At 48.3% G+C, this 25,151-nt stretch overlaps 2 protein-coding genes across 2 annotated transcripts in view; one reads left to right on the forward strand and one right to left on the reverse strand.

Moving 5' to 3' along the window:
* The window catches only part of LOC146049384 (protein S100-A1-like), a 48,459-nt gene extending 32,091 nt beyond the window's left edge, over positions 1 to 16,368 (reverse strand). The window contains exon 1 of the mRNA XM_083165896.1: positions 16,316 to 16,368. The gene's annotated coding sequence lies outside the window, so the exon portion shown is untranslated. The remainder of the gene's footprint in view (positions 1 to 16,315) is intronic.
* LOC146049383 (protein S100-A1-like) lies at positions 1,824 to 20,241 on the forward strand. Its single transcript, XM_083165895.1, has 2 exons — positions 1,824 to 3,133; positions 19,966 to 20,241. The coding sequence occupies exons 1-2, from the start codon at positions 2,993 to 2,995 to the stop codon at positions 20,104 to 20,106; spliced, it is 282 nt and encodes a 93-aa protein (XP_083022021.1). The 5' UTR covers positions 1,824 to 2,992; the 3' UTR covers positions 20,107 to 20,241.
* The last annotated feature ends 4,910 nt before the right edge of the window (positions 20,242 to 25,151 follow it).

Consider the following 25,151-nt stretch of genomic DNA (forward strand, 5'->3'; position numbering starts at 1 on the left):
AGATGACGGGAGTGGAGAGACGCAGGGGACTAGGCTGGAGATGATTGGGGTGGAGAGACGTGGGGATGAGGCTGGAAATCATGGGGGTGGAGAGACACAGTGGATGAGGCTGGAGATCATGGGGGTGGAGAGACACAGTGGATGAGACTGGAGATCACGGGGGTGGAGAGACACAGGGGATGAGGCTGGAGATCATGGGGGTGGAGAGACGCAGGGGACGAGGCTGGAGATGACAGGGTGGAGAGACGCAGGGGACGAGGCTGGAGATGACAGGGTGGAGAGACTCAGGGGATGAGGCTGGAGATGACAGGTGGAGAGACGCAGGGGACGAGGCTAGAGATGACGGGGTTGGAGAGATGCAGGGGACGAGGCTGGAGATGACGGGGTGGAGAGATGCGGGGGATGAGGCTGGAGTTCACGAGGGTGGAGAGACACAGTGGATGAGGCTGGAGATCACGGGGGTGGAGACACACAGAGGACGAGGCTGGAGATGACGGGGTGGAGAGATGCGGGGGATGAGGCTGGAGTTCACGAGGGTGGAGAGACACAGTGGATGAGGCTGGAGATCACGGGGGTGGAGACACACAGAGGACGAGGCTGGAGATCACAGGGTGGAGAGACACAGGGATGAGGCTGGAGATGACCGGGGTGGAGAGACACAGGGAATGAGGCTGGAGATCACGGGGGTGGAGAGACAGGGGATGAGGCTGGAGATGACGGGGGGATGGAGAGACACAGGGGATGAGGCTGGAGATGACGGGGGTGGAGAGACGCAGTGGACGAGGCTGGAGATGGGGGTGGAGAGACGTGGGGGATGAGGCTGGAGATCACGAGGGTGGAGAGACACAGTGGATGAGGCTGGAGATCACGGGGGTGGAGAGACAGGGGACGAGGCTGGAGATCACGGGGGTGGAGACACACAGAGGACGAGGCTGGAGATCACAGGGTGGAGAGACACAGGGGATGAGGCTGGAGATGATGTTGGTGGAGAGACACAGGGGATGAGGCTGGAGATGACGGGGGTGGAGAGACACAAGGGACGAGGCTGGAGATGACGGGGGTGGAGAGATGCGGGGGATGAGGCTGGAGATCACGAGGGTGGAGAGACACAGTGTACGAGGCTGGAGATCACGGGGGTGGAGACACACAGAGGACGAGGCTGGAGATCACAGGGTGGAGAGACACAGGGGATTAGGCTGGAGATTACGGGGGTGGAGAGACACAGGGGATGAGGCTGGTAGACACAGGGGATGAGGCTGGAGATGACCGGGGTGGAGAGACACAGGGAATGAGGCTGGAGATCATGGGGTGGAGAGACACAGGGAATGAGGCTGGAGATGACGTGGGTGGAGAGACAGGGGATGAGGCTGGAGATGACGGGGGTGGAGAGACACAGGAGATGAGGCTGGAGATGACGGGGGTGGAGAGACACAGGGGATGAGGCTGGAGATCAAGGGGGTGGAGAGACACAGGGGATGAGGCTGGAGATCACGGGGTGGAGAGACGCAGGGGACGAGGCTGGAGATGACGGGGGTGGAGAGACGCAGGGGACAAGGCTGGAGATGATGGGGTGGAGAGATGCAGGGGATTAGGCTGGAGATTACGGGGGGTGGAGAGACACAGGGGATGAGGCTGGTAGACATAGGGGATGAGGCTGAAGATGACCGGGGTGGAGAGACACAGGGAATGAGGCTAGAGATCACGGGGGTGGAGAGACACAGGGGATGAGGCTGGAGATCACGGGGGTGGAGAGACACAGGGGATGAGGCTGGAGATCACGGGGGGATGGAGAGACACAGGGGATGAGGCTGGAGATGACGGGGTGGAGAGACACAGGGGATGAGGCTGGAGATCACGGGGGTGGTGGCTGGGGGTGATCTACAGCTGGGAAAGGCTATGGGGCAGTTACCTACATTCCCCAGCAGCAGAAGCCTCCTTGCAGTCACTGGCTGGGTGAGAGCGGGTGAGCAGTGGACCTGGCCCACCCCATGCTCAGGTCATTTGTACCTGTGCCACCCCACCACCCCCTCTTGGTGCCACTACAAATGGCCTCAAATTAGCGTATACAGGTTAATATTAGAACATGAAATGTCTGAGCTTCCCCAGCACCAGGATTATTGTTACTGTGGATGATCTGGGGGAACCTCTGCTGTAGGATGATGGCATTGGTTACATTCCTTAGTAAATAGCCCTCCTGTGTCCCATGTGACTGCCCTCAGCACCTGCCCAGGTTTTGACATTTTTTGTGTCAATGGGGGGACCCCAATTAGTGTAACACGCACCCTCGCTGCGCTCCCCAAGCTCGGACAACTTTATCTTTCCCAGTCGGAGTACACGGGGATGGCACAGTATGATAAAGTAGTAACAATCCTGAGTTCCTGTGTATGTAAGGGACGAGCTGCACTGTATTACTGTGTTCCAGGCACCTGAGTCTCCGCAGGCCAGGACTCTGCCATGGTGACACAACTAGTGACACAACACACTCGCACTTTGTATTGTTGGGTAATCATTACCGATACGACAAAGGGAAATAGAGGCTGGATGTGCTGGGACATTGTTCCCCAGGTACGCGGCAATGTACAGAGAGTGCGGGACAATAACTACCCTCCGGCTAGAAGTGCCCCACACATCACCCAGCCTGAGCAAATACAAAGTCACCAACACGTGACATTGGCAGAGTCGGCATTCAGATGTGCGTGGATGGATCCGTAGGTTGGCGTATTGCATGACATAATGAGATATCCTGGGGGGAGACCCAAGACTACACACAATGCATTCATATACACACAGCCTAAAGGTCTATTGCACAATTATTGTCATCATTGTGTACATGGCGCCATCTTCTGAGACTTCCCATGTCTGTCCCATCCTCCTACCAGGCACAGCACACGCATCCCCCGCCCCCCATGATGTATATTACATGTTCACTCTTGGACACTCCACCACATTCCAAGCTCCCGGCCATCATTGACTGATAACCAAACTATCCGAGATGCCATCAGAGCTGGTAACCGCCATGGAGTCAATGATCGATATATTCTACCAATACACCGACCGGAAACATAACCAGCACCATCTGAACACACGAGATCTTGGCAAGCTGATGACGGAGCAGGTGAAGCTTCTTGAATGGGTGAGACACCACTAGGGTCATCTACAAAATGAGTGGTGTCTAATTTGTGAGTCAGGACACGGAGCGGGAGCTGGGGGATCTGTTTTGGGGTCCCATGGTATCAGATCCTATAAGTTCTTTTTTGGACCACAGGTAAGAGGGACCCGGGGCCCTGAAAGATGGCACCTGGGCCCCAGAACATAGCAGAGTAGCAACTGGGGCCTCATAGCAAGGAATCATAGCAACTGGGGCCCCAGAATAGCTTTGGGGCACCTGGGTGCCCCAGAACACGGCATACTAGCACCTGGGTGCCCCAGAACACGGCATACTAGCACCTGGGTGCCCCAGAACACGGCATACTAGCACCTGGGTGCCCCAGAACACGGCATACTAGCACCTGGGTGCCCCAGAACACGGCATACTAGCACCTGGGTGCCCCAGAACACGGCATACTAGCACCTGGGTGCCCCAGAACACGGCATACTAGCACCTGGGTGCCCCAGAACACGGCATACTAGCACCTGGGTGCCCCAGAACACGGCATACTAGCACCTGGGTGCCCCAGAACACGGCATACTAGCACCTGGGTGCCCCAGAACACGGCATACTAGCACCTGGGTGCCCCAGAACACGGCATACTAGCACCTGGGTGCCCCAGAACACGGCATACTAGCACCTGGGGGCCCCAAAACACGGCATACTAGCACCTGGGGGCCCCAGAACACGGCATACTAAATTCAGCTTTTAAATGACCCCAACATTGTTTAAAACATTTTTTTTTTATTCCTTAGACCCTGAATGCACTCTATACACGTACATACACTATATATACACACTTACATAGACCATCTCTTATATATTTGGCTACATCTGTCACTCAAAGTGTGTCTGGAGCTGTAACGCTGGGTTGTGGACTTCCATCTTAATTTATGATTGTCATCACCTGTTTTAAACAGGGTAATTGATAAGAAAGGTGTTTAAGCACAGGTGATGATAATCCATAAATTAAGAAGAAAGTCCAGAAACAGAGCAATGTGTCCCTCCTGGAGAGGGTCATGTTGGGAGGTATGCACCTCCCTCCCCCCCCCCCCCCCCCCCCCCCCCCCCCCCCCCCGATTAAATGGCACATGCAAAACACTGACATGGCTATGGTCGACAATGAAAAAGGTTGACAAGATTTATTTTTCACTTTTTCAATGTTTTCATATTCATTCTCATGTGTCGACATGGACACCAATGAAGTGCCACACTTATGTCAACATTTACATGTGTTGACCTTTCTGTGTTGATTTTTTCTTGTGGCGATTCGCGGCACCCCCCGCGACCCCCCTCCCGCGATTTGCAGCACACCCCCCGCAATTCGCGGCACCCCCGGTGACTCCCGCGATTCGCAGCCCCACCCCGTGACACACCCCCCTCCTGCGATTCGCGGCACCCCGCGACCCCCCCTCCACGATTCCCGCCAACCCCCCAGGCCCTCCCTCCCGTGGTTCACGGTGCCCCCCACAACCCCCCCTACCGCGATTCCCCACCCCTGACCCCCCTCCTGTCATTGCGGCAACCCCCCGCCCCGCGACCCACCCTCCCGCGATTCACTGCAACCCCCCGCGCCCCCCCTCCCACAATTTGCGGCACCCACACCCCCCCCCCCGCAATTCACGGCATCCACCCACGACCCCTCCTCCCGTGATTCGCGGACACCCCTTAACCTCCTCCCTCTCCCCCCGCGCCCGATTCACGGCAACCCCAGGATTAAATGGCACATGCAAAACACTGGCACGGCTATGGTCGACAATGAAAAAGGTTGACATGAGTTTTTGAAGATTTATTTTTCTTTTTTTGAATGTTTTCATATTCATTCTCATGGGTCGACATGGACACCGATGAAGTGCCACACTTATGTCAACATTTACATGTGTTAAACTTTCTGTGTTGATTTTTTCTTGTGGCGATTCGCGGCACCCCCGGTGACTCCCGCGATTCGCGGCCCCACCCCGTGACACACCCCCCTGCGATTCACAGCACCCCGCGACCCCCCCCTCCCACGATTCGCGCCAACCCCCCGGGCCTGTGTTGATTTTTTCTTGTAGCAATTTTTTTCCAGTGACAACTATGAACTATGTGCACGTCAACCTACACATCATCAACCAATTCTTTGTATAATATATAACACCTGTTCTGTTTTACTGTAGGTGTTTTAAGTCAGACCTTTTACTGCTACTATTACTGTTTATGTAAATGCATTCTGAATGACAGCAACATCCTACCATCCTTCTACAAGAATATATAACCAACTAGGTGATTCATCGCGCCCCGTGCCCCCCCCCATCCCGCAATTCACGGACCCCCCGCGCACCCCCCCTCCCGCGATTCGCAACCCCCCTCGCGCAATTCACACCCCCTCCCACGCTTTGCGGACCCCCGCCCTCTCCCGCGCCCCCCCTCCCTTGATTCACGGCACCCCCCGCGCCCCTCCCGCAATTCACGGCACCCCTAAGCCCCTCTTTAGTCCCCCGTATACTCACACACCCCTATCACTACCCAGCTTCCTGCTCTCCTGAACCGTAACTTCCACCACTGGGGAGTCGCTGACGCTGTTTTGCCCACATGCCCCTATCATGCCTCATAGCCCAGCCTCCTGCTCTCATGCACCCGAACTCCCACCCAGTAGGAGGAGACACTGACTAAGGGCCACCATCCTGTACTGCCACGCTGGACCCTCACCCACTGGCAGAAGCTGCACAGTATCTCCCACCCTCCTCTTTAGTCCCCCATATGCCTACACACCCCTATCACACCCCCTCCCACGCTTTGCGGACCCCCGCCCTCTCCCGCGATTCGCCGACACCTGCGCCCCCCCTACCTTGATTCACGGCACCCCCCGCGCCCCTCCCGCAATTCACGGCACCCCTAAGCCCCTCTTTAGTCCCCCGTATACTCACACACCCCTATCACTACCCAGCTTCCTGCTCTCCTGAACCGTAACTTCCACCACTGGGGAGTCGCTGACGCTGTTTTGCCCACATGCCCCTATCATGCCTCATAGCCCAGCCTCCTGCTCTCATGCACCCGAACTCCCACCCAGTAGGAGGAGACACTGACTAAGGGCCACCATCCTGTACTGCCACGCTGGACCCTCACCCACTGGCAGAAGCTGCACAGTATCTCCCACCCTCCTCTTTAGTCCCCCTTATGCCTACACACCCCTATCACTACCCAGCCTCCTGTTTTCCTGTGTCGTGACCTCCGCCAGTGGGGAGCCGCTGACTCAGAAACACCCTACTATACTATTGCACACACACACCTAAACAACATGCACACACAGCCCCCCCCCACACCCACAAATGTCACTGTACCATCCACACTATCAATGTACATCTTTCTCTGTAACCGCTTTTTAATTAAACAAAACAATACACACCCCCTTCCACATCATATGCTCTCTATTTAACACATTTCACCTATAACTCAAGTTGCAATACAGGCATCTTTCATACAATTCTAACCATCTTTCTCATATGCAAATGTTCACAAATTAAGGGGGCGCAGCCCCTTACGACAGTGTGAAGAGCGCCCGTAGGGCGCGATGAATCACCTAGTATACACTATATACACGTACATACACTATATATACACACTTACATAGACCATATACACTATATACACGTACATACACTATATATACACACTTACATAGACCATATACACTATATACACGTACATACACTATATATACACACTTACATAGACCATATACACTATATACACGTACATACACTATATATACACACTTACATAGACCATATACACTATATACACGTACATACACTATATATACACACTTACATAGACCATTTACACTATATACACTATATATACACACTTACATAGACCATATACACTATATACACTATATATACACACTTACATAGATTATATACACTATATACACGTACATACACTATATATACACACTTACATAGATTATATACACTCTATACACACGTACATATACTATATACACGTACATATACTATATACACGTACATACACTATATATACACACTTACATAGACCATATACACTATATACACGTACATACACTATATATACACACTTACATAGACCATATACACTATATACACGTACATACACTATATATACACACTTACATAGACCATATACACTATATACACGTACATACACTATATATACACACTTACATAGACCATATACACTATATACACGTACATACACTATATATACACACTTACATAGACCATATACACTATATACACGTACATACACTATATATACACACTTACATAGACTATATACACGTACATACACTATATATACACACTTACATAGACCATATACACTATATACACTATATATACACACTTACATAGATTATATACACTATATACACGTACATACACTATATATACACACTTACATAGATTATATACACTCTATACACACGTACATATACTATATACACGTACATATACTATATACACGTACATACAATATATATACACATGTACATATACTATATACACTATATACACGTACATACACTATATACACACACTTACATAGACCATATACACTATATACACGTACATACACTATATATACACACTTACATAGACCATATACACTATATACACGTACATACACTATATATACACACTTACATAGACCATATACACTATATACACGTACATACACTATATATACACACTTACATAGACTATATACACGTACATACACTATATATACACACTTACATAGACCATATACACTATATACACTATATATACACACTTACATAGATTATATACACTATATACACTATATATACACACTTACATAGATTATATACACTCTATACACACGTACATATACTATATACACTATATACACGTACATATACTATATACACGTACATACACTATAAATACACATGTACATATACTATATACACTATATACACGTACATACACTATATATACACACGTACATATACTATATACACTATATACATGTACATACACTATATATACACACGTACATGTACTATATACACTATATACTCGTACATACACTATATATACACATGTACATATACTATATACACTATATACACGTACATACACTATATATACACACGTACATATACTATATACACTATATACATGAACATACACTATATATACACACGTACATATACTATATACACTATATACACGTACATACACTATATATATATACACGTACATATACTATATACACTGTATACACGTACATACACTATATATACACACTTACATAGACCATATACACTATATACACGTACATACACTATATATATACACACTTACATAGACCATATACACTATATACACGTACATACACTATATATACACACGTACATATACTATATACACTATATACATGAACATACACTATATATACACACGTACATATACTATATACACTATATACACGTACATACACTATATATATATACACGTACATATACTATATACACTATATACACGTACATACACTATATATATACACACTTACATAGACCATATACACTTACAGAGATTTGCATGAAGTAACCCTCCATGTAACTGTCAGCGTTAAGATGCTTTTTTCTGTGTGTTATCTTATGGGGGCATGTGTGTTATCTTATGGGGGCATGTGTGTTATATTATGGGGGCATGTGTGTTATCTTATGGGGGCATGTGTGTTATCTTATGGGGGCATGTGTGTTATCTTATGGGGGCATGTGTGTTATCTTATGGGGGCATATGTGTTATCTGGCACCGTGGGGGCATGTGTGTTATCTGGCACCGTGGGGGCATGTGTTTTATCTGGCACCGTGGGGGCATGTGTGTTATCTGGCACCGTGGGGGCATGTGTGTTATCTGGCACCGTGGGGGCATGTGTGTTATCTGGCACCGTGGGGGCATGTGTGTTATCTGGCACCGTGGGGGCATGTGTGTTATCTGGCACCGTGGGGGCATGTGTGTTATCTGGCACCGTGGGGGCATGTGTGTTATCTGGCACCGTGGGGGCATGTGTGTTATCTGGCACCGTGGGGGCATGTGTGTTATCTGGCACCGTGGGGGCATGTGTGTTATCTGGCACCGTGGGGGCATGTGTGTTATCAGGCACCGTGGGGGCATGTGTGTTATCTGGCACCGTGGGGGCATGTGTGTTATCAGGCACCGTGGGGGCATGTGTGTTATCTGGCACCGTGGGGGCATGTGTGTTATCTGGCACCGTGGGGGCATGTGTGTTATCTTATGGGGGCATGTGTGTTATCTGGCACCGTGGGGGTCATGTGTGTTATCTGGCACCGTGGGGGCATGTGTGTTATCAGGCACCGTGGGGTCATGTGTGTTATCTGGCACCGTGGGGGCATATGTGTTATCTGGCACCGTGGGGGCATGTGTGTTATCTTATGGGGGCATGTGTGTTATCTTATGGGGGCATGTGTGTTATCTGGCACCGTGGGGGCATGTGTGTTATCTGGCACCGTGGGGGCATGTGTGTTATCAGGCACCGTGGGGGCATGTGTGTTATCTGGCACCGTGGGGGCATGTGTGTTATCTGGCACCGTGGGGGCATGTGTGTTATCTGGCACCGTGGGGGCATGTGTGTTATCTGGCACCGTGGGGGCATGTGTGTTATCTGGCACCGTGGGGGCATGTGTGTTATCTGGCACCGTGGGGGCATGTGTGTTATCTGGCACCGTGGGGGCATGTGTGTTATCTGGCACCGTGGGGGCATGTGTGTTATCTGGCACCGTGGGGGCATGTGTGTTATCTGGCACCGTGAATTTTCATGTAATCCGTGTGGCATGATGTGAATTTTGTGTGGAATAATGTGTAGAAGTGGTATATGGTGTGGTACATTACACCAATTTGGGCTCATTTCCTATAATTGCGTATGCTATATTGTTGCATAATGTGTAGAAGTGGTCGATGGTGTAATACACTACACTTGAGGACACCCCCCCTTTTCACGAGGCCACGCCCCCTTTTTCAAACCGCGCACGCACAACTGCTCCCTTCATGTTTCATGCCAAGGTGGGCCTGTGTACTTAAAAGGCCAGGGGCTATTAATAATCCCACTCCCACCATCTCCCTGCTCTCCTCCTATCCTCCTATCTCACTCTCCACTCTCTGACAGGTCACATTGGCACCACTATCACCCCCCCCCCCCCTCCCCTATCATGGTGCCCCCCCTGTCATTTTTTCCTGGATCCGCCCCTGGGAAGGGGGTGTGTATTGTTTTGTTTAATTAAAAAGCGGTTACAGAGTAAGATGTACATTGATAGTGTGGAGGGTACAGTGACATTTGTGGGTGTGGGGGGGCTGTGTGTGCGTGTTGTTTAGGTGTGTGTGTGCAATAATATAGTAGGGTGTTTTTGAGTCAGCGGCTCCCCACTGGCGGAGGTCACGACACAGGAAAACAGGAGGCTGGGTAGTGATAGGGGTGTGTGGGCATAAGGGGGACTAAAGAGGAGGGTGGGGGACACTGTGCAGGTTCCGCCAGTGGGTGAGGGTCCAGCGTGGCAGCACAGGAGTACAGGACGGTGCCCCTGAGTCAGTGTCTCCTCCTACTGGGTGAGAGTTAGGGTGCATGAGAGCAGGAGGCTGGGTGGTAAAGCATGATAGGGGAATGTGGGCAACACAGGGTAAACGGGTCCCCTCTGGCGGAGGTCATGGGGCAGGAGAACAGGAGGCAGGGCAGTGATAGAGGTGTGTGGGCATGAGGGGTAGTAAAGGTTTTTGGCTGTTGCAGAGTAGGGATGGGCATTGGTGCAGACGCCATCAATAGTTGGCATTGATGGCAATTTTGCACCCTGCCATCGATAGTAGTAACATATTACTTGGATAACCATCGATTGTTGTAGCTATCGATGGTCATCCATTATATCTGACTGAATAGGCCGTGGGACAATCAGAACTCGGTGGCAGGACTGTCGGGTGTGGGGGGCGGAGCTATGCTCCGTGTCCCGGCACTTTAAAAAAATTTGAAACTTGATTGGTTCTCCTTTGCCATTGATGTAGGGAAACCATCTGGTCCTCCCACATTGATGGCAAAAGTATTCAACATCGGCCATAAACCATCGATGATTTGAAATCATTGATGGTCGATGGGCATCCCTAGAACTGGAGGAGGGTGGGGGACAGTATGCAGCTCCCGGCAGTGGGTGAGCGTCTCCTTGCACTGGGAGGGAGTGAGGGTGCATGAGAGCAGGAGGCTGTATAATAGTGGTATGTGGGCAAGACATTGATAAAAGTTGTGGTGCTGGTGCAGAGGACCGTGGGGACACTTCTGGCAGTGGGGGACCCTGCACTGCGGCAGCTAGGGCCGGATTTCCCACCTAGGGGCGGCACATGCTTGCGGCGGTACAGGATCCCCCATTCTCGCGGGGGTATGTGAAATGCGGGAGCGGGGTTGCGGGGGTCCGCTGGGGGGGGAATTGCTGGAAGGGGATCAGGGGGGTCTGCAAATTGCGGGAGGGGGCGGGGGGCCGCAAATCGCAGGAGGGGAAGCGGGGGGGGTTAGAATCGCGGGAAGGGGGGGTCCGCAAATTGCGGGAGGGGGGCTGCGGGGGGTCAGTGAATTGCGGGAGGGGGGGTTGTGGAGGTCCGTGAATCGTGGGAGGGGCGCGGGGGTGCTGTGAATCGAGGGAGGGGGCGCAGGGGGGGTGTGCGAGGGTCCGTGAATCGCGGGAGGGGGGCATGGGGGGGTCATGAATCGTAGGAGGGGGGTCGTGGGGGGCCGCAATTTGCTACTATATACACTTACATAGACTATATATACTATATACACTTACATAGACTATATACACTATATACACTTACATAGACTATATACACTATATACACTTACATAGACTATATACACTATATACACTTACATAGTCTATATACACTTACATAGACTATATACACTATATACACTTACATGGACTATATACACTTACATAGTCTATATACACTATGTACACTTACATAGACTATATACACTATATATACTTACATAGACTATATATACTATATACACTTACATAGACTATATACACTTACATAGACTATATACACTATATACACTTACATAGACTATATACACTATATACACTTACATAGACTATATATACTATATACACTTACATAGACTATATACACTATATACACTTACATCGTCTATATACACTATATACACTTATATAGTCTATATACACTATATACACTTACATAGACTATATACACTATATACACTTACATAGAGTATATACACTATATATATACTTACATAAACTATATATACTATATACACTTACATGGACTATATACACTTACATAGTCTATATACACTATATACACTTACATAGACTATATACACTATATATACTTACATAGACTATATATACTATATACACTTACTTAGACTATAGATACTATATACACCATATATGCCTACTTTTGAAAACTAATTTCAGGGAGATTATAGTTAGCAGGAGAATTTTGCACAGCGCCCCATTGAGGGGGCGTGTCAGGCTCCACCCAAAGGGTGTGTCTAGTTCCATATAAGGGGAGATTGTGAAAAGAGATTGTGAACGTGGCACCTGGAATCGTGGGTGTGTACTGCTGCATTTGAGAGGAATCTTGTAAAATTACTTATACCCAAATGTAAATGAGCCCCAAAGCAGTTAGAAAGAGCTACTGGGAAATGGTGCTGATTAGTCAGTGTAAATATCTGTCTCTAATTCCTTTTTTACCCCAAAAATGTAACAGTGTAATGTGGGCTAGGTGAAATGAGGGAGATTACTAGACTAATGAGGGAGAGAGGGAGATTTCTGCTATTTCAGGGAGTCTCCTGCAGATTGCAGGAGGGTAGGCAACTATGATATACACTTACATAGTCTATATACACTATATACACTTACATAGACTATATACACTATATCTCTGACAGAGTTTTTCTGAGAGTATATTCCTATATAAAGCTGGGACTCTCCCCTTTCTGGGGACACTAGCGGCTTGTCTCTATCATGCCCAGAACCAGAGATATCAGCCTTCCAGCAGCCGGTCCCGGCTCCAGCTCCAAACGTCTGGTGTACAGTGTTATATTTTTGTCAATGGATTGCTCTGGCTCCTGATCTCTGATCCCCAAGTTCCCAGCACCTCCTGAAAGGGGGACTCTAGGTTTTTATACTATTGAAGGCTAAGAAATCTATTTTCAGATAATGGCGATATCTGCAGTCAAACAAGCTGCCCTTCCACCGGAAAATGATGAATATTAAGCCCACTCCATTATCCAACCCTCCCCTGCGTATAAAACACCCCCTACCTCCCTGGAAGTCATTTACAAGTGACCCTTCATTCAGCTCAGCGCCCCCTTTCGTTCGTGTTCTCCCTCCCACCACCTGTGCAGTAAAGGAGTAATTAGCAGAAGTTACTGCTCCAGGTCCTACATGTTGAATGGAAGATAGAGCACCCCCTGCCACCCGTGGGACATCAAACCTGCTGCTGATAGCACCCCCCACCCCTAGGAGGGGAGAATGGGTAAGGGCCCCAGTGCATTGCTTTACCCAGGGGCCCACACTGCTGTTAAGACGGCCCTGACTATATACACTTACATAGACTATATATACTATATACATTTATATAGACTATAAATGCCATATACACTTACATAGACTATATATACTATATACACTTACATAGACTATATACATTTACATAGACTATATACACTATATACACTTACATAGACTATATACACTTACATAGACTATATACACTTACATAGACTATATGCACTATATACACTTACATAGACTATATACACTATATACACTTACATAGACTATATACACTTACATAGACTATATACACTTACATAGACTATATACACTTACATAGACTATATGCACTATATACACTTACATAGACTATATACACTTACATAGACTATATGCACTATATACACTTACATAGACTATATACACTATATACACTTACATAGACTATATACACTATATACACTTACATAGACTATATACACTTACATAGACTATATACACTTACATAGACTATATACACTATATACACTTACATAGACTATATACACTACTTACATTTATATGTGCTACTGTTCCCTGGGTCTGCAGTGGGGTTTGGGCTGTGGGAATATGTTGGGGGTATATATATATATATATATATATATATATATATATATATATATACACACACACACACACACACTCTCCCGAGTACTTGTGTTCAGGGGCTAAAGTGGTCCGGAACAGGCAGAAGTGTTCCGCCTCCGCCCCGCCCACCTTACTCGCTCACAGCAGTGCAGGGTGCATCTGTGGACTAGGGTATGTGGGGTAGGGGTTAAGTGATATGGGGTGTATGGTGGTGACAGGGGAAGTTGTTTGTGTGGCATTATGTGTATAAGGGACACTACTGTGAGCATTATTATGTGTATAAGTGGCACTACTGTGGGCATTGTGTATAAGAGACATTGCTTTGTTTTGTAATAAGGACCACTGCGTGTGTCTCAATGTGAATAATGGGCACTACGCAGAGACAGAACTACCATTGGTGCAGCAGGTGCAGTCCACCGGACCCCTGAGGACTAAGGGGCCTACTGCTGCCCGTCCCCCTCTTCCTGTCACTCACTGTTTTTCCCTGAAACACTCTGCCTCTCCCTGTCATCCTCTACCTTTCCCTGTCACACTCTGCCTCTCCCTACCTTTCACTGTCACCCCCTGCCTCTCCCTATCATCCTCTACCTCTCCCTGTCATCCTCTACCTCTCCCTGTCATCCTCTGCCTCCCTCTGTCATCCCGGTGCTCCTCCTGGCTCCTGCTACCTATGAATAAATAGTCCTCACAAAAGCCCCTGTCACTCTTTGCCTCTCCCAGCCACATTCTGCCTCTGCCTGTCACACCCTCCCTCGCCCTGTCATGCTCTGCCTCTCCCTGTCATCCTCTGCCTCTCCCTGTCATCCTCTGCCTCTCCCTGTCATCCTCTGCCTCTCCCTGTCATCCTCTGCCTCTCCCTGTCCTCTGCCTCTCCCTGTCTCACTCTGCCTCTCCCTGTCTCACTCTGCCTCTCCCTGTCTCACTCTGCCTCCCCCTGCCATTCCCTGTCACCACCTGCCTCTCCATGTCACCCCCTGCCTCTCCCTCAGTGGCGTAACAATAGCCCTGCAGACCCCACCGGGAGTCTGCGGGGGATATCGCTGCGCTGTACTGCCACTGGGACCTGTCTTGACCCTGTGCTTGCCGCCGCCTGGACCCTCAGATCTACTTGTCTGTGATTCCGGTGCTCCTCCTGCTTATGAATAAATAGCCCTCACAAAAGCCCTGTCACCACCCTGCCATTCCCTGTTACTCCCCTGCCTCTCCCTGTCACACTCTGCCTCCCCTTGCCTTTCTATGTCACCCCCTGCCTCTCCCTGTCACCCCCTGCCTCTCCCTGTCACCCCCTGCCTCTCCCTGTCACACCCTTCCTCTCCCTGTCACACCCTGCCTCTCCCTGTCACACTCTGCCTGTGAAGGAAAGGGGCCCAAATTATATTTCTGCACCTATGCTTACCACCCACAAGTTCTTCCACTGGCACTACTTGTGGTGCAATGTGAATATAATTGTTATACTCTGTGATGTAATTTAAAGTGGGGGTACGATTTTTGGCAATGCTATTCTACCCCCTTTTTAGCCTTTGGTGCAGGTAGGGCACAAACTTATAGTTTGTAGGAGAGGGGTACTAGTACTGGCCCAGATCTGCCCAATTGGGGGGGGGGGGGGGGGGGGGATTCTAGGTGGCTCAAAAAAAATTAGTTCCGTCACCTGGGTAATTCAGTACTCGAAAAGGATCTAGGAATCCAAATAGACAACAAACTAGGGTGTAGTGCTCAATGTAATATAGCAACAAAAAGGCCAATAAAACTGTAGCATGTATTAAAAGGGGCATGAAAACTAGGGACTCAAAAGTAATTATGCCTCTGTACAAATCATTGGTTAGACTGCACCTCGAAAACGGAGTACAATTCTGGGCCCCGCACTATAAAAATGACATCATAGAATTAGAAAAAATCCAAAGAAAAGCAACTAAGCTTATTGTCACAACATTCAGTTATTGTTTGGTTCTTACCTGGTTTGTGGCTTTTCCTGTCAGTTCAGCCCTGCTCCATGCTGCAAGGGAGTTCTGTGTGGTCTGAGCTTTGCTAATTGATTACATCACCTGGGTAAGTCCATGCTGCCAGATAGCTCTGTGTAACCTGACCATTGCTAATGATTAAACACCTGAGTGAGACATGCTCAGCTCTCATTGATTGAGGCACAGGTGATCCAGTTCCTTATGCTTCCTATAAAAGGCAGTCTCTGACAGACAGAAGGTGCCAGAGAATGGCCGGTTTCACACACTCCAGCTCCTGCCAGACGGTGAAATCCCGCACGGCCAGGGAGCCGTGCCGCACACAGTAGTTTATCATGGAGGGGATGGCCACAGCCCGGCAGCCGTCCCTTCCAGTGGCGGGATCCGGCTGCAGCTGTGCATTAGTTGTCCATTCACAACTAATGTGTGCGGCACGGCTCCCTGGCCGTGCGGGATTTCACCGTCCGGCAGGAGGCGGAGTGTGTGAAACCGGCCTGAAGGTTTACTAACCTGCTCCAGCTTTTCCAGTGCTTGGTCTGATATCCAGGGGGAAATTTACTAAAGGAAATTTGTAAAAAAATAGGTGTATTTGTATCCAGAAATACACTTATTTTTGACATTTACTATCCCGAAAATATGCCAAGAAAGAAGGGGGTGTGGATCCGCACAGACTAGAACATAATTTTTATTTTTATGAAAAACATTGTAGAGACCAATATACTGGACTGCTCTTATAAAATTAAGGTAGTCTTGGATTGGTGGTGCGCCCAACACACAGATAGAGAGGAGACTCCTGGTGAACTGACTGGTTGGTAACTCAGACGGGTGAATGAACAGTAGACACTCAGGAGCCACCGGTTGTAGGAGTACTTTTCACGGGGGTATTCTTTTCCTTTTTTTCTCATATTTCCATTCATCTTTAGTGATTTCTCCCTCCTTCATCTGTTCTCAAGGTATAGCAAGTGACTTGATATTTCTATTCAAGAGCATGAGTGACGGTCCGAACTGAAGCGGCTGAGCTACAAATTGATGCTTTGCCAAGGCATTTAATATTTTTATTCTTTGATAATCCAACAGAGAAATTGGTATTGTACCAAGTCAATTCAATATCTGATTGATATCATGATGCCTATTAAGACAGGCTACTAATATAATATGTCTCTTAAATGTTTGTCCGTCCATGTTTCAGTTTAATGTTATATGTGATTTTTTGAGTGACAGTCAATTGAATATATACTAAATGACTGATCAAAAATTGACGGATGCTCTCAATATTTTAGTGTAAGAAGCCTATTAAAAGTTATGTTTTAATGCAGTAATCATATCGAATCTATATAAAGAGTGCGCCCAAAAAGGCACATTTGTCTTTTTGTTTGCTTCTTGCAAACACTCCCCTTCACTCAGTCATATCCCGAAAATATGGCAATTTGTACCCGTATTGATGTGCTATCAATACGAATAGCCGTATTTTCGGGATAGTAAATATCAAAAATAAGTGTATTTCTGAATACAAATACACCTATTTTTTTACAAATTTCCTTTAGTAAATTTCCCTCCAAGTGTTACCAGTGTATGATTCCGGCTTTTCTCCTGACCTTGGCATGTTCTGTGACCATTCTCCTGCCTGCTCCCTGTGTACTGCATTCGTGACATCCTGTGTATGACCTTGGCTTGTTCTGTGACCATTCTCCTGCCCGCTCCCTGTGTACTGCATCCTGTGACTCCCAGTGTATGACCCGGCTAGTACTTGGACTCTTGCTCAAGCCTACTCCTATAGTACCTGTATCTGTCTACAAGTTCCTGACCCGGCAAGTCTGACCATGAGTATTCCAGAGCATACCCTGCCTTACGTCCAGTGTTTACCATCACCATGTGGGAAACCTGACCAGGGGACCGCGACCGGCGTACCGAGTGCAGTGAAGCCCAAATCCCGCTTGGAGGGGTCACTGGCGAAAATCACCGGTACGGTTAGACTCCGCACCCCTGAGTCAGGTCAAGCCAATTCCCGGTCTGGTATTCACCCGTCCGAGTCAAAAACCGTGACACTTATTAGGGGAATGGAGAATGTAAGCTACGAGGAGAGATTAAGCAAGCTGGGACTATTTACACTAAAGAAGAGACATTTAAGGGGGGACATGCTCAACATGTACAAATATATCAGGGGCCACTATAAGGAACTGTCAAACACCCTTTTTTCTACTAGAAAAGAATCTAGGACGCGAGGGCATGAGTATAGATTAGAAGAAAAAATATTTTGTTCATCTAGAAGAAAAAATTCTTTACAGTCAGAACAGTCAAACTGTGGAACTCTCTTCCTGGAGAAGTGGTGTCAGCTGACACAATAAATACGTTTAAATTAAGGTTGGATAAACATTTATTGGTTAAAAACATCCACAGGTATGAATAAGTAACAATCTGTCTTAAAAATATCAGAACATACTATACAACAAGGGATTAGCTACTATAAACATAAGTTGAACTAGATGGACGCAAGTCTTTATTCAGCCTCATCTACTATGGAACTATGGGGGTTATTCTAGTTCACTCTTTCTAAGAAATTCCTTCTTAGATAGTCCAAACCATGTGCACTGCAGGTGGGGCAGATGTAACTTTTGCAGAGAGAATTAGATTTGGGTGGGGTTTTACTTTAAAGTGAGATCTATATTGAAGTGTAAAAATAAAGCAGTCAGTATTTTCCCTGCACAGAAACAAAATAACTCACCCAAATCTAATTCTCTCTGCACATGTTACATCTGCCCCACCTGCAGTGCACATGGTTTTGTCCATCTAAGAAGGAATTTGTCAGAAAGAGTGAACAAGAATAAGGCCCTATGTAACTATGGGTCACATTTATCATGATCGCATTTACAATGAGATCTGGGCGGAATATTACCACCCAGGATCGCATTGTAAAATGCGATCATATCGGGGCAATGTATCAATATTAAGGGCACAGGGACAGGGCTCCGAAAGGAGCCCGTCCCTGCGAAGCCCTAACCCGGAAGCCGGGGGGTCAGCGCATGTGCGGTTATGTGCTGACCCCCGCCGACCCCTCTTACCGCACTGCCTGCTCGGGCAGTGCGATGTGTAGCCATAGGCTACAATGGGCTATCGCCATATCATAATGGCGATAGCCCAGGGCTGCGATGCTGGGCTGCCCGATGTTGATACATCGGGCAGCTTTGCATCCCCCACAGAAACCTATGGGGTATGACGCCGGCGGCGGTGCAGGGGGGGGTTCCAGCAGGGATCGGAGATTCCTGCTGCGGTCCCCCTATGATACATTTAAGGGATACTTAATATTTGCGGCTAAACCCCGAAAACGTGTGTTTTCGGGGATTTAGCCGCAAATACGGTTTGATAAATGGGCCCCTATGTAACCTCGCCAGTACCACTTTACGCTGTGCTTGTGCACTGGGCTGCAGTGGAGTTTGGGATGTGAGAATTTGTGGGGTGTATATACTCTCCCAGATACGTGGCTGATTATTGGGATGGGTAACACTTGTCTTAGGCTGGGTATATCCTGTGTCTTAGCGGTTAGGAGGGGGAGGAGACTTCTGTTCCTCAGACCTTAACCATGCATTGTGTTCTTCCCACTAATGTCCAAGCAGGACTCTAACCTGTAACCTTCTCCCTTCCTCTGCCAGCACAAGAGAAATCCGTCCTACGTGGATCATATCCTGAAACATCTTGATGAGAATAAGGATGGACAGATGTCCTTCCAGGAGTACGTAGATCTAGTAGCTAAACTCCTTTGGGCTTATTATGATTACTATGACAAATCATGAAGTCTGATGTTCCTGGTGATGCTTATCCTCTGGTGCCACGCTTCTGTGTCTGGTGATCACGTGTGGTGTCCTCTGGTGCCACGCTTCTGTGTCTGGTGATCACATGCTGCCACATTTCTGTCTAAATAAAGTGATTTGGAGGATATTTGATCATGTCTTGTTTATCTACGGAGCCTTATACCCGGGGAGATGTAGGAACGTTGCCCTATAATATTTAGTGTGGCAATGACTATACTGGGTACAGAATACATGTGTCTGGTCTATAGGGACACATTCCATTAGGCATGACTGTGGTGAGTGACTGTATGGTGGAACTGGTCTCTTGTTAAAACACTGATGCCCAGACTAGTCTTGGTTTTTACCAATGTGGGCTAGTATAAGAAGCTTGGAGGAGGTTGTCCACCTACTGACATGTAACCATGCTATAGCGCAGTGATGTCATCAGAGGGAATTAGATCAAAACTACAGTAATGTTCTCTCTCATCTGCTGGGGATACTGAAGGGAGAGAACCCAAGCACTCACTGGTCTCTCCCCCTCTATATACCCCTATGGCAGCAGAGGAAGGTAACGACTAGATCTTAGTGATACCCCTTACTGACCCACCTAGAACAGGCCTGGGCGGTATCTTGGTCCTAAATCTGGTAGTTCTCATCTTCTAGAGGAGACGTGTAAAACCCCACCGGCACTAGGTATGTATACCTGCAGTCACTGGCTATGGTGCATCACACTTACTTTCCTCCGGCTGGTCATGGGTAAGGCACAGGTACCAGGGGGTCCCCTGAATAATCAGGAGTTTAATTACAGTTGCATTGTGGGAGTGGACTACAGGTGTCAGTGCAGCGCAGGAAGAATTGGGCGCCAGGCCATCTCATAAAACAGCAATAAACAGTTTGTTGAACATATAGCAGAGATATAGCGGGGATATAGCAGGGATATAGCAGAGATATAGCGGGGATATACCAGGGATATAGCGGGGATATAGCAGGGATATAGCAGGGATATAGCAGAGATATAGCGGGGATATAGCAGAGATATAGCGGGGATATACCAGGGATATAGCGGGGATATAGCAGGGATATAGCGGGGATATAGCAGGGATAGAGCCAGGATATAGCAGGGATAGAGCCAGGATATAGCAGAGATATAGCGGGGATATAGCAGGGATATAGCAGGGATAGAGCCAGGATACAGCAGGGATATAGCAGGGATGGAGCCAGGATATAGCAGAGATATAGTGGGGATATAGCAGGGATATAGCAGGGATAGAGCAGGGATATAGCGGGGATATAGCGGGGATAGAGCAGGGATAGAGCCGGGATATAGCAGGGATATAGCGGGGATATAGCGGGGATATAGCAGGGATAGAGCCGGGATATAGCGGGGATATAGCAGGGATAGAGCCGGGATATAGCGGGGATATAGCGGGGATATAGCAGGGATAGAGCCGGGATATAGCGGGGATATAGCAGGGATAGAGCCAGGATATAGCAGGGATACAGCGGGGATATAGCGGGGATAGAGCCAGGATATAGCCGGGATATACTGTAGCTGGGATATAGCAGGGATAGAGCCAGGATATAGCAGGGATACAGCAGGGATATAGCAGGGATATAGCAGGGATACAGCGGGGATATAGCTGGGATATAGCAGGGATAGAGCCAGGATATAGCAGAGATATAGCGGGGATATAGCAGGGATAGAGCCGGGATATAGCAGGGATATAGCAGGGATAGAGCCAGGATATAGCGGGGATAGAGCCGGGATATAGCGGGGATATAGCAGGGATAGAGCCGGGATATAGCGGGGATATAGCGGGGATAGAGCGGGGATATAGCAGGGATAGAGCCGGGATATAGCAGGAATATAGCAGGGATATAGCCGGGATATAGCTGGGATATAGCTGGGATATAGCAGGGATATAGCAGGGATACAGCGGGGATATAGCAGGGATATAGCGGGGATATAGCAGGGATATAGCAGGGATAGAGCCAGGATATAACAGGGATACAGCGGGGATATAGCCGGGATATAGCGGGGATATAGCAGGGATATAGCGGGGATAGAGCCAGGATATAGCGGGGATATAGCCGGGATATAGCAGGGATATAGCCGGGATATAGCGGGGATATAGCAGGGATAGAGCGCAGTGATGTCATCAGAGGGAATTAGATCAAAACTACAGTAATGTTCTCTCTCATCTGCTGGGGATACTGAAGGGAGAGAACCCAAGCACTCACTGGTCTCTCCCCCTCTATATACCCCTATGGCAGCAGAGGAAGGTAACGACTAGATCTTAGTGATACCCCTTACTGACCCACCTAGAACAGGCCTGGGCGGTATCTTGGTCCTAAATCTGGTAGTTCTCATCTTCTAGAGGAGACGTGTAAAACCCCACCGGCACTAGGTATGTATACCTGCAGTCACTGGCTATGGTGCATCACACTTACTTTCCTCCGGCTGGTCATGGGTAAGGCACAGGTACCAGGGGGTCCCCTGAATAATCAGGAGTTTAATTACAGTTGCATTGTGGGAGTGGACTACAGGTGTCAGTGCAGCGCAGGAAGAATTGGGCGCCAGGCCATCTCATAAAACAGCAATAAACAGTTTGTTGAACATATAGCAGAGATATAGCGGGGATATAGCAGGGATATAGCAGAGATATAGCGGGGATATACCAGGGATATAGCGGGGATATAGCAGGGATATAGCAGGGATATAGCAGAGATATAGCGGGGATATAGCAGAGATATAGCGGGGATATACCAGGGATATAGCGGGGATATAGCAGGGATATAGCGGGGATATAGCAGGGATAGAGCCAGGATATAGCAGGGATAGAGCCAGGATATAGCAGAGATATAGCGGGGATATAGCAGGGATATAGCAGGGATAGAGCCAGGATACAGCAGGGATATAGCAGGGATGGAGCCAGGATATAGCAGAGATATAGTGGGGATATAGCAGGGATATAGCAGGGATAGAGCAGGGATATAGCGGGGATATAGCGGGGATAGAGCAGGGATAGAGCCGGGATATAGCGGGGATATAGCGGGGATATAGCAGGGATAGAGCCGGGATATAGCGGGGATATAGCAGGGATAGAGCCGGGATATAGCGGGGATATAGCAGGGATAGAGCCGGGATATAGCGGGGATATAGCAGGGATAGAGCCAGGATATAGCAGGGATACAGCGGGGATATAGCGGGGATAGAGCCAGGATATAGCCGGGATATACTGTAGCTGGGATATAGCAGGGATAGAGCCAGGATATAGCAGGGATACAGCAGGGATATAGCAGGGATATAGCAGGGATACAGCGGGGATATAGCTGGGATATAGCAGGGATAGAGCCAGGATATAGCAGAGATATAGCGGGGATATAGCAGGGATAGAGCCGGGATATAGCAGGGATATAGCAGGGATAGAGCCAGGATATAGCGGGGATAGAGCCGGGATATAGCGGGGATATAGCAGGGATAGAGCCGGGATATAGCGGGGATATAGCGGGGATATAGCAGGGATAGAGCCGGGATATAGCAGGAATATAGCAGGGATATAGCCGGGATATAGCTGGGATATAGCTGGGATATAGCAGGGATATAGCAGGGATACAGCGGGGATATAGCAGGGATATAGCGGGGATATAGCAGGGATATAGCAGGGATAGAGCCAGGATATAACAGGGATACAGCGGGGATATAGCCGGGATATAGCGGGGATATAGCAGGGATATAGCGGGGATAGAGCCAGGATATAGCGGGGATATAGCCGGGATATAGCAGGGATATAGCCGGGATATAGCGGGGATATAGCAGGGATAGAGCCAGGATATAGCCGGGATATAGCCGGGATATAGCAGGGATAGAGCCAGGATATAGCTGGGATATAGCTGGGATATAGCAGGGATAGAGTCAGGATATAGCAGGGATACAGCGGGGATATAGCCGGGATATAGCAGGGATAGAGCCAGGATATAGCAGGGATACAGCGGGGACAGAGCCAGGATATAGCAGGGACAGAGCCAGGATAGAGCCAGGATATAGCAGGGATATAGCAGGGATATAGCCGGGATATAGCAGGGATAGAGCCAGGATATAGCAGGGATATAGCTGGGACAGAGCCAGGATATAGTATGGATATAGCCGGGATATAGCGGGGATATAGCAGGGATAGAGCCAGGATATAGCCGGGATATAGCAGGGATAGAGCCAGGATATAGCAGGGATATAGCTGGGACAGAGCCAGGATATAGCAGGGATATAGCAGGGATAGAGCCAGGATATAGCAGGGATATAGCAGGGATATAGCAGGGATATAGCAGGGATATAGCTGGGATATAGCAGGGATATAGCAGGGATAGAGCCAGGATATAGCAGGGATATAGCGGGGATATAGCTGGGATATAGCTGGGATAGAGCCAGGATATAGCAGGGATATAGCAGGGATAGAGCCAGGATATAGCAGGGATATAGCAGGGATATAGCTGGGATATAGCAGGGATATAGCAGGGATAGAGCCAGGATATAGCAGGGATATAGCGGGGATATAGCTGGGCTATAGCTGGGATAGAGCCAGGATATAGCAGGGATATAGCAGGGATAGAGCCAGGATATAGCAGGGATATAGCAGGGATATAGCTGGGATATAGCAGGGATAGAGTCAGGATATAGCAGGGATACAGCGGGGATATAGCCGGGATATAGCAGGGATACAGCGGGGACAGAGCCAGGATATAGCAGGGATATAGCTGGGACAGAGCCAGGATATAGCATGGATATAGCCGGGATATAGCGGGGATATAGCAGGGATAGAGCCAGGATATAGCCGGGATATAGCGGGGATATAGCTGGGATATAGCTGGGATAGAGCCAGGATATAGCAGGGATATAGCAGGGATAGAGCCAGGATATAGCAGGGATATAGCAGGGATATAGCTGGGATATAGCAGGGATATAGCAGGGATAGAGCCAGGATATAGCAGGGATATAGCGGGGATATAGCTGGGCTATAGCTGGGATAGAGCCAGGATATAGCAGGGATATA

This window comes from Crinia signifera, chromosome 12 (assembly GCF_055691185.1).
Source record: "Crinia signifera chromosome 12, ASM5569118v1, whole genome shotgun sequence".
Taxonomy (NCBI): Eukaryota; Metazoa; Chordata; class Amphibia; order Anura; family Myobatrachidae; genus Crinia; species Crinia signifera.

What these genes read in the sequence shown, in the direction of transcription:
- LOC146049383 (XM_083165895.1), top strand. Translation starts at nt 2,993, where the DNA reads ATGCCATCAGAGCTGGTAACCGCCATGGAGTCAATGATCGATATATTC. An exon ending in AGGTGAAGCTTCTTGAATGG is followed by an intron (nt 3,134 to 19,965) that starts GTGAGACACCAC and finishes TTCCTCTGCCAG; the next exon opens with CACAAGAGAAATCCGTCCTA.